General features: G+C 37.4%; 1 protein-coding gene across 1 annotated transcript; it reads left to right on the top strand.

Moving 5' to 3' along the window:
* Positions 1–4,865: 4,865 nt before the first annotated feature.
* LOC134791879 (uncharacterized) lies at positions 4,866–9,050 on the top strand. The gene is made up of 4 exons (XM_063763001.1): positions 4,866–5,157; positions 6,125–6,304; positions 7,370–7,502; positions 8,924–9,050. Exons 1-4 carry the CDS (start codon positions 4,972–4,974, stop codon positions 8,950–8,952), a joined length of 528 nt encoding a protein of 175 aa, XP_063619071.1. The 5' UTR covers positions 4,866–4,971; the 3' UTR covers positions 8,953–9,050.
* Positions 9,051–11,971: the final 2,921 nt, after the last annotated feature.

The following is an 11,971-nucleotide window of genomic DNA, read 5'->3' as shown; positions in this document are numbered from 1 at the left end:
AACTCACATAAAGTTTTAAAAAACTATAGCTAAATTGCCTGTCGCGTTTTGGTTTCGATTTTTAATAAAAATTAGGAAAATTAAAACAAAACAATAACATTATGACTGATTTGTCATCTGGCAACATTGTTTCTACTCAAACCTTAAATAAAGAGGGTAGTAATAACTTCGACATTAATTTTAAACACCCTACACTATCAAAATAAATGACACATTAACTACAATCTGATTCTCTAACGTCAAATCAACACAAACATTGATAAACAAAATCTTTAAAATGTCTTTGTCTACATTACGAAGTGATTTAATTTGCCCTATATTTGGTCATGGAAGAGAACTAAAAGTTAATCTTTTGCCAACTTACGAAGACATTGTACTGTGTTACTTATATGCGAGTCGTAGTAAGAAAAAGCAGTACCAGAACTTAGCTACTGATACTTGCCAGAAGATATCGGAAGACGTGTTAAAAATCTGGAAAACGGCATCTATTCCAACTATACAACCGCGGTCTGTCACCAGAAAAATCAAAGAATATTATGAAAAATATCGCAGTTTATTGAAACCTTATAAATCTCGTCAGAATGTTGAATCTTACAAAAACCGCATATTAGTGTTTAAAAATGAGGCAAAGGCTCTATTTGACATTGCGGCATGCCAGTGCAAAGATATAAATTTATGCAAGTGTGATAAACCAATGAAAGTTCCAAATTTAGAGAAGCCCTTTTTAATTGATCAACGAACAAAAAGGCAAATGATGATTGGTCGCATAGACGTACAAACTACATCAAAGATCTTGAAAAATATAAATAGGAAAAGAAAATATGATGTTTTTAAAATAAGTCAGACTACAGCTTCAAAATCAACTGAAGAATCAATTGACGATTTATCTTCGTCTGCTCAAAACTCAGATGTCTCACACCAAGATACTAGAGATTTTTTTCCGCCTGTGTCTGAACCTCAGCTTTCTAAAACACCTCAAGAAAGCCAAGCGAAAACAGCCAGTTTTGCCATGCCAACTGTGGCTCTTGCTGTTGATAGGTATGCTGTTTCAGATAGAGCTGCTGCAGCCATTGTTTCGGCGGCTCTTCAGGATGTTGGTCTTATTACCAAGACGGACTTGGCCAAGGTTGTCGATCGCAATAAAATTCGCCGAAACCGTGAAAAAGAAAGAAGTGTTCTAGTAAATATGCCCTTATTGGTATCTACTTCATTTGGATTATATTTTGATGGCCGCAAAGACAGCACTTTATCAATTGTGAATGTCACAAAACGAAAAATTATTTCAGAAGAGCACATAAGTTTAGTCAAAGAGCCAAACTCTGAATACATGGGTCATATTACGGTTTCTAGTGGTAAAGCAGAAGTTATTGGGAAACATATCAAAGTTTTCCTAGATGAAAAAAACGTAGACTGCAAACATCTGGTAGCAATCGGGTGTGACGGTACTGCCGTTAATACAGGAGCAAATGGAGGCGTTATTAGACATTTGGAAAAAATATTGCAAAGGCCGTTACAGTGGTTCATTTGTCAATTACATGCGAACGAACTTCCTTTACGCCATTTATTTCAAGCTCTTGACGGGCCTACAACAGGACCACGCAGCTTTTCAGGACCAATAGGAAAACTTCTAAAGGATTGCGAAAATCTTCCTTTAGTATCCTTCAAGTCAATCAGGTGTGATTTGCCAGATATTACGAATAAAAAAGATCTAAGCACAGACCAACTTTACTTGTATGACATTTGCACCGCAATAAGTTGTGGTCATTGTAATTATAGGCTGTCGCAAAGAAACCCTGGTAAAGTGGTTCATTCCAGGTGGCTTACCACTGCAAACCGAATTCTTAGATTATATGTCTCCACGAATACTCCAACAGTATATTTACAACATTTAGTTAGTTTTATTTTGAAAGTTTATGCTCCCATGTGGTTTGCGATTAAATTGAAGCCGAGCTGCACTTATGGTGCAAAACACTTACACAAAACTATTGAACTTTCAAGATATATGCCACAGCATTTAAAAGCAGTAATAGATCCTGTATTACAACGAAACGGTTTTTTCGGTCATGTAGAAAATATATTACTAGCGATGCTGGATGATGACAGACCAGAAATAAAATATTTGGCATTGCAAAAAATACTTAAGTCACGAGAGTGTTTACCGTCCAATATAAGGATATTTAAACTACCAAAATTTGATTTTTGTTCTATGGATTACGTTGATATGATACCCTGGGACAATGTAACAATTACTGAGCCACCATTGCTTAAAATCCTCAGTACAGATATTTTAAGAGAGTGCATCGAAAACCTAAACAAAATTGATGAGTTGATTTTACCACTACTGAAATTATACCCTTGTCATACTCAAAGTACTGAAAGATGTGTTAAAATAGTTACAGAGGCAGCTGCTGCTGTTTGTGGACCTATTAAACGAGATGGTTTTATTAAGACAAGGCTTAAATCCCGAAAAATTATGCCTCTGTTTAACTCCAAGAAAGACTACAAAATTGAATAATTTTAGTAATTTTCAGCATAAAAAAAAACAATTATCTGTCATCGTTTTCGTGGTTTTCTAATGAAATATGTTAACTTCTAATTTCAAGTATAAAAATAAATTAAATTCAGACAAAAATAAGATGTTTTAATATTTTTTACATATTTTATAATTACCACCCTAAAATGGCGCTTGCGTCACTTTTCAGTTAGCTTGGGGCAGTACTTCCTGAAATATTTCAGTTATTTTAATTATACAGATTTAAATGTTTTTGTGAGTAGCAACTTTCTATTTCCTGCCAAAATCAAAATTTGAGAAAAAAGAAAATCGATCCACCCTAATCCACATACGTGGTACCTGGCGGGGCCGTCTGCTACACACGTCGACTGCGACTGGATTATAATTTATAAGCACATCTTAGAGCATTTAATAACCGCGCATAAAACCCCGCATAATTTCTGTGATAACACACGCACACACTTTTTGAAAACTAGAACAAGCCTCTATCTAGATATAAATCAATTAAATCAATGTTTTACATAGTTTTTTCATATATTGAAGAAACCGAACATTTAGCCAAGATAAATTATTCTGATTGGTTGATTTGAGTGCAAAGCGTTCTTCCCGCGCAAAGAGATCACTACGTTTCCGGTGCGTTTTTATAATATTGCCAGTACAGGCAATGGAGTTCAAAATTATGAGTTATGAGACTGTATAGAGTTAGATCAAGAAAAGTCTTCTGCAACGATTTTGATCCCACACGCAGTGCAAGTGTTACTTATACGTCATAATTTCATAGAAGATTGACGTTTAAAATAACACTTGTACTGCGTGTACTATAAATATCGTTGCAGACTTTTCTTGGTCTAACTGTACATAATTTTGTAATGTGTACAAGGTAAATATTTTATTTTACTTTGAACTTGAGAAATACACAGGGAATATTAGGCAAAGCTCTGCGTAGGTGGCACCTTTGTGGCACATACAGTAAATACAGTAAACCATGGTAAAGCCTGACAACAGTTTATTTGACCCTCGCCATTTTGCGGATTTTCAATGGTACTAATTTCTTTTACTGGCAACAAGTACTCTTTGACAACGAACGTTGGATGTCATCGAATGTCACCGATGTAAACAAACGGAAAATATCTACGAATATATTCAAATATAAACGGTTTTATTACAAAAATGCTAAAAAAAATTACCAAAGATGCGAAAAAAATTGTAGTGAATGCAGTCAAATACTTACAGCTTAAAAAAGACGAAGGATTACATAGTATTCCAATAAACAATGTTTGTAAGTTGGTTGTTGACATGACCGGTATTGACATTATATAGTGCGGTTTAATTGAACTGGTTACTTGTTTGGTTTAAACTTTAATATTTCATTTAAGGTTTATGTAGATCGACGATAAAAATCCTATAATCGAATAGGAGACTGAACGTTTTATAATCGAGGTTGGTGGTCCTGAAAGCGACACAACATCTGATGAAAATCAGACTTCGTCAGAGTCAGAAAACGAAGAATATATAAATATTGAATATTTATAATCAGATTTTGACGAATAGATACATTGAAAGAACTGAATTCTCTGTAAGCAATGTTTTGACATTATACGAGTATCAACATGAAGCCAATGCCCACTACCCCGACTATACATGACGTACGCACATTATTGCCATACGTAAGCTGTTTCCAGCGACACTATCTCAGGGTTAAATAAACTGTTGTCAGGCTTTATAATAATATACTCCGCCTGGTACTCTATTCCCGTCTTTTCTAGGTCACCTAACTGACACAAGCCTACGTCATCATGCGACAGCGCTATATGATAATATGCGATAGCGCTATATATAGCGGCCATGTTATTGTGACGTAGGCCTGTGTCACTCTGGGAATAGAAGACCATGTTTTATTAGACCATGCAGTAAACAAACCACGTTGACACATCACACGTCACTTCAATCTACCTACCGCGAAACAAGAAAATCGAAATTTCGTTATCTAATCTCTCTATCACTCTTGCATATTCGAGCGACAAAGAGGCAGATATCTAAATTTCGGTTTTCGCGTTTACCGGTAGGCCCTTGTTAACAAACCGCCTTGATGCATCAATGTCATATTTTATTGTCTGTGAAAACTTATCAAAAACAGTTTAAGGCACAGTGTGTATCTGTTAGTCTATGAATTTACTGAGTCGGTAGTGCTGCACTCTGGCGGCAGAATATTGCAGTAATATCCCCTATACATGCAGACCATGCCTCTTTAAATTATTCGCCAAAGAATAAACATAAAGCATGGTTTTCTTTGACATATACCATAGAGTAACTTATACGTACTGACAATTACTGACACTTACCACACCAATTTCTCATACCATTTTTCCTGCTTTTTCCCTTCCAGGCTCCCTTACATAGATCGTACTATTTACACAAAGAATAATAATTTTGAAAATTTATAAAAACCCCAATCAAGTATGGAGATAAGTGTTTACGATATCCACCACGTCGTCGCGAAGTTTTTGAACCTTAGGGAGCATGTATACATCGCCTCTGATTGGCTAGTCTTCTTTTGTAGTTTCCTGTGTTGCAAATGTACTGAATACTTGGTTGAAGGTAACCCCACTGATGGGCTAAGCGAGGCGTCAAGCTTCGCGTACAAGGTTAGTTTTGTATTTTGCCATCTCTATTTTATCCCGTAAACATTAACTTATAATTACGTTATTTGGCAAAGACCTAACGGGCACTACGAAGTGGTTCGTTGGTGCACAAATCGCGTTTGCACATTTTCGTTGTTGCACGCATGTTCGCTCGTAATTATATGAACGAGACAACCTTTACTTTTGAAATCTTTTCCCGTAATACGTATGCTCGATTTGGCGGGGCACTGCCGTACCCCCAGATAACCTTTTTCTATAATCGCACCTCTATACTCTGTATCTTTAGGTATTTAAATAAAAGTAAACAAAATCTACCCTCAAATGGCTCCTTAGGCCAGTTGAGGATAGATGAAAACATTACATGATCAAATGTAGGTTAAATTCAGGTCGTTCAGTGACATATACAGGCGGTTTTATATTTGGTTCGTTGGCCAATAAAGACCTGTGCAGACCGGCTGCGTGTGCGTGACGTGCACGTGCGCGTGCGCTAAAATGTTGGAGCCGCACACGCACACGTCACGCAAGCGGTGTGCCGACTCTCATAAGGATCTGTATACTACAACGCCGCACGCGCACATGCACGTCACGCACACGCAGCCGGTGTGCACAGGCCTTAAATGTTATAACTAACAAATTTTTTGTTTACTTTTATTTAAATACCTAAATATACAGACTTTATAGTGCACCATTCGGAAATCGTTCGCGCTCTATACGTGCGCTGCACACGTAATGCTCACGAGCAGTTAGCGAGCCCTTCGCAAAAAAGCATAATCGCGGCGCGTTAGCCATCTGGCTTGGCTATATGGACGCACCTAATTAATAGTTTTTGTTTGTTTTCTTTGTCTTGGCAAAGACATCTGCAATTTCCTCGTCTTGTTGTTGATATTTAGCAAACACCTTCTACTCCGTAGCTATTTTCTTGTACATAACGTGTTTGTGTATTAAGTACTTACTTTTGCATTCTGTTTAGATAACTCCACGGAAATTTGAATTAGATACTGCACGGTCGTCTGAAGAACTGTTCCAGACTGCATCCTTGAGGATAAGCTTTGACCAGCCTGTAGAACCATGCAAAACGAGTGATGACAGGTCATGCTCTAAACTATGTACTATCGAAGGACGAAGGGAACTGGATGGGAAGATGGCTCCGGTAGTAATCGATTTTTTTCTTTGTTGAATCAAATCAATGGACAAATACGTAAAAGAACCATAACGCCGGCGCATGACTGAGAGTGAATGAAAAAAGAAACTTATAAGTAGTATCTTATTTTGTTATAAGTTCTACTTTAGTCACACCATTCCGACAAAACCGACACTTTGATACAATTTACCGTCTTCCAAGATATTTTTATATCTTGGTAATTTTAGCCCTCTAGATAAGCCGAAAGATAATTTTATTACCTAACCTTAAACCTGAATCACCCCAATCAACCTAATTCTACCTTATTCGTTGTTTTGCGTATTAGTCTTCTTACAGTTTTTTCTTGCTTATTTAAGCAGTATTGGGTCTTATTAAGGAGTAAAACTTTTCTGTTCCAACCTCACATATGATGAGTTTGCTCATACTTGATGTCTGTTGAATGGCGACGTGTAAGCCTAGGGGCTTTTGGGAGGGCTTTGTCAACGTTTTATTTTGGGTAGCTTGAAAGGTTTCCTCTTTTATATGGATTACAATGACATATAATGAAATTAATGAATAGGCCCACTGTCTATTGCGGCACACGACACTCAGACTTACGTGCCAGATTATTTTATTACGTTTTTCTACTTAATTTTAGAAAACTCAGGCCGTAGACTACCTACTTTATTACAAGCTTTTATTTAGTTTCACCTGACCGTTGTCTGTAATCAAATCTTGCAAGTTAAATTTGATCCACTTCCCGGTTTCCGATTGAGCTGAAATTTTGCATACATACGTAAGTCGGGTGACAATGCAATATTATGGTGTCATCGAGCTGATCTGATGATGGAGACCGGAGGTGGCCATAGGAACTATGTGATAAAACAACGAAACCTAATTGTGTTTGGGGTTTTTAGAATTGTCTCGATGAGCATTAGTTGCCTGTGGAAAGAAAAGTACAGTCAGCGATAAAAGCTTGTACCAAAAATGAAATTTTTGCCAAAAACTTATATTTATAACCACGCTGAGGCCATGTAGCCTATGTAGGATATAAGAATTATTCATTAATATATTTTGATTAATTTTATGTCACAGGACAACAGCGGTGAACCAATACTTACAAAGTTAACCGACAGTCTCAATACCGATAAAAACATTACTCTGGTAGCCAGCAGTAGAAAAGATGACTATCCAATAGTACATAGCCATAGAAGAGTATCAAACCAACGTAAGTACCTATGTAGCCACATTACAACATTATTTTGTAACCTCATTACAAGGTCTAACGGTGCTAAATAATCCTAGTACCGATTGATGGTAGGTATTTAATAAGTTTTTGGCACAAATTTCATTTTTGGTACAAGCTTTTATCGCTGACTGTACTTTTCTTACGACAGACAACTAATACTCATCGAGACAATTCTAAAAACCCCTAACACAATTAGGTTGCGTTGTTTCATCCCAGAGTTCCTATGGCCACCTCCTGTCTCCATCATCAGATCAGGTCGACAGTACCATATTATTGTATTGTCATCAGAACTACATACAGCTGCCAATTTTCACGACGCTACGATCCTTGGAAGATGGTTAAATTAGTTACCTTAGATTCCATTACATCGACCTAATAAAAGCTTGTTAAGGCCACCTCCTGTCTTCATCATCAGATCAGCTCGATGGTACCATAATATTGCATTGTCATCCGATTTATGTATGCATGCAAAATTTCAGCTCAATCGGAAACCGGGAAGTGGATCAAATTTGACTTGCAAGATTTGATTACATAGTTACATACAGGTCGACCTAATAAAAGCTTGTTAAATAAGTTTTTGGCAAAAATTTCATTTTTGGTACAAGCTTTTATCGCTGACTGTACTTTTCTTCCCACAGGCAACTAATACTCATCGAGACAATTCTAAAAACCCCAAACACAATTAGGTTTCGTTGTTTTATCACAGAGTTCCTATGGCCACCTCCGGTCTCCATCATCAGATCAGCTCGATGACACCATAATATTGCATTGTCACCCGACTTACGTATACATGCAAAATTTCAGCTCAATCGGAAACCGGGAAGTGGATCAAATTTAACTTGCAAGATTTGATTACATAGTTACATACAGGTCGACCTAGTAAAAGCTTGTTAAATAAGTTTTTGGCAAAAATTTCATTTTTGGTACAAGCTTTTATCGCTGACTGTACTTTTCTTCCCACAGGCAACTAATACTCATCGAGACAATTCTAAAAACCCCAAACACAATTAGGTTTCGTTGTTTTATCACAGATTTCCTATGGCCACCTCCGGTCTCCATCATCAGATCAGCTCGATGACACCATAATATTGCATTGTCACCCGACTTACGTATATATGCAAAATTTCAGCTCAATCGGAAACCGGGAAGTGGATCAAATTTAACTTGCAAGATTTGATTACAGACAACGGTCGTGAAAGTAAATAAAAGCTTGTAAAATACTCCCTACATGTATCAGTCTGTATGTGACATCAGTCAAATAACTTGATTGATATTATGTCACTGTGCTTACGTAAAAATTAAGCATTATTTTTTATATCAAAATTACGCCTAAATTAATATTGACTCAATTGTCCTTGGTGCGTTGAGTACACCACAAATATAATCCGATTTGTTTTCAGATAAAGAGGTCGTAGAATTTACCAAATAAAGTCAAAATAATATGTTTATAAAGTATTCTTTATTGTTAGAAAAAAATAAGACTATATTTTAATCTGTCTAACTTGGGCTTTATAAATAAAAATACGTACACCTAAAGCTGGTTTATTTATTTTATTACCTACCCATTTTGATTTGGATTTTAAGAGTTAATCAGTACACCAACGCGTAGACTAATAAGTAATAACTTGCCTAAATATCTGTCCCAAACACAAAAAGGCCCTAGTATATGAGCATTTCTATTTAAATTTGTACCCCCAACTTGCATTTTAGGTTTTGAATTTTTTATATTTTTTCCACTCAGAATCACGAGCTCTTTCGATCCTAATACGAAAAAAAAGTGTCCCCAAAATGTCATACCACCGCCCACACTGTTAACTGTACATCGGTGGACCTTATGGCCTTTTGTAATAAGATCCACCGATGTACAGGTAGGAGTGTTGCTGTTTGTACAAACATTTTAGTCCGTTTTGTTACGGTCATAGAAGGTTGTATTGAAAACCGTAACCAAACCATAGAGAAATATAGTATACAAGAGTGCTCACTCCATACATCAGTTTTGGTACCAAAAAGACTAATATTTTCATAGTCGACATCTAGCATCGAGTAGCGGAATTATCAGCACTGCTAAGTAGCACTAAGTAGTACTGTCAAGTGACAATAATAAAATAATAATAATAAATAAATAGGCGTAGGGATGTGACGACCCCATCGCCCGCTGGTTTTACCAGTGCAATCAGTCAACGCAGGGCAGCTTGTGGCGAGCTGTTGGGGATTAGCGACCTCACGTACCCGAGTGCTCCTGGGGAGTTCTGTTACCCGCAAGGAGGGTGGGTGGGACAGGATTCTCTGTCTCTGGCTTGCCTTAGCCGGCCGGCCAGAGTGGAGTCGTTAGAGCTATAAGCTCCAGGGGTGGAAGTGAAATATGCATAAGACGCGAGTTTGCACAGTGGCTGTTAACAGCCACTGGGTAGAAAGCGGCGCACACCTATCGAAACCCCTGAGCCGCTCACACCGGTGTTGCCCTTGAGCCATCCTAGATGTCGCTTTTTGTGAGGGCCCATCTTGTGAGGGCGAGTCACCGTCTGCCGGAAATAAAATTGCATACCGTTTTATTAGGCAGGCGTCCGGTTTTTTACCCCATAGCTCAGTACTTAGTCCATCGCTTTCACCCAATAACCTAGTTAATTTTAGATTCCATCAACTCTCAATAGCCCTTACACCCTGGCGGGTGCTGCCTCTGCGTGCGTCCCATGACACGGGTAAGGGCAGCATCCGCTCGGTGTACCCATTTCATTAAAGTGTCAAAAAGGCCTTTACGTGTTGGCTTCGGCTCCGCGCACGCCTCCCAAAGGTCCGGAACACCATTGTTCCGTGATGGGAAAGACATAAATAAATATTATAGGACATTTTTACGCAAATTGACTAAGCCCCACGGTAAGTTCAAGAAAGCTTGTGTTGTGGGTCAGACAACGATGTATACAGGGTGGAAAGGCACGACGATCCTTCCCGGGAGTATTAGGTCGTTTAAGTGATACAGAGACTATTGGTAATGGTAAGAATCGTTAATTGAGTAAAAAATAAAAATTGCAAAAATACTACTTTTTAACTGTGGTGATAACCCTATAGCATGTGCACATGACGGCTAGATTAAGGATCTCCGTCGGGAAAGCTCGGGACTTTACACTTTTTTCCGATCGTTGACAGTATCGCAATGATGTATGAATGACGCATAAATGTCAAATAAATCAAATGCATGCAAAAATATTACAAACAATTTTATTACTTTCTTAGATAATTACTTTTTTCCAATATTTAATACTATCTTCTTTTCACATACGATGTTCAAATGTACCTCCGTGTATTACAACGCCGCCGCAGCCCGTACCCGAGTATGTCGATGCACATGCGATATAGTGTATGCTCTTCGTCATTTATCCTCCGCAGAAAGCACCAATTAGCCTTTGTCTCATTTCGTCCGCAGTTTCACATTCCGTTTGGTTTGGTACACCATATCTTTTACACAGCCCCACAAATTTAAATAGCCACGAGCATCTAACATTTTTATTTGAAGAATATGACATTCAATAAGTATAGTTCAATGAAAATTTAATTTCAAACATCAGACGTCTTGTCTATTTCCTACCACGCAAGAAGGTTTGTTAGTTTGGTATTGAAGAAGTATTTATTCTTAGTATTTCATTTTTGCAAGTTCATTTGGTGCAACTAACACAACCTACATGTAATTTTTTATTATTTTAAATAGTTTCCAATTATTCGAAAATAATTTTGTGAAACGTGTTAAGAAACTAAAACCTTTTTATCAGTCAAGGAAACCAGAGATATTTATAAGACGATTGCGTACTTTTGAGTGGTTGTCAATGTCACCATTTGAACTGTCGTTGTAAACAATGTTGTGGTTAGTATTATTAATATTAAGGAATAACATAACTATTTCATTCAAGTATTGAACAAGTGGAACCACTAAGAAAGCGAAAATCCTGCAATGATTCTTACCGTGCTGTAAGCAGACCTAAAAATGGTTAGATGGCAACAAATTAGCATAATTTCCTGTCGAATACTGATTGTTTACAAGTAAGTTCATTGACCCTGTCACCTGTTAGGGTTAGAACAAAGTAGTTTTTTGCGTGGATGTTTAAAAGGTCATAATTTAGAAACGGTTGCCCATATTAACATAGTTTCTATGGAGAAAATATAGAGCTTAGGCTAAACTATCTCCCATTTCCGGAAAGGATCGTCGTGCCTTTCCACCCTGTATAATATATAAATACTTAAATACATAGAAAACAACCATGACTCAGGAACAAATATCTGTATCATCATACAAATAAATGCCCTTACCAGGATTCGAACCCGGGACCATCGGCTTTATAGGCAGGGTCACTACCCACTAGGCCAGACCGGTCGTCAACAATAGATGTAGCACCGACCGGAAAGTCTTATGTTGTTGAACATTAGACTGATGTAGAGCGAGCAATCTATGTATTTTT

Source organism: Cydia splendana, chromosome 6 (genome assembly GCF_910591565.1).
Source record: "Cydia splendana chromosome 6, ilCydSple1.2, whole genome shotgun sequence".
In the NCBI taxonomy this organism is placed as follows: Eukaryota; Metazoa; Arthropoda; class Insecta; order Lepidoptera; family Tortricidae; genus Cydia; species Cydia splendana.
This window is presented reverse-complemented; position numbering and strand designations above follow the sequence as displayed.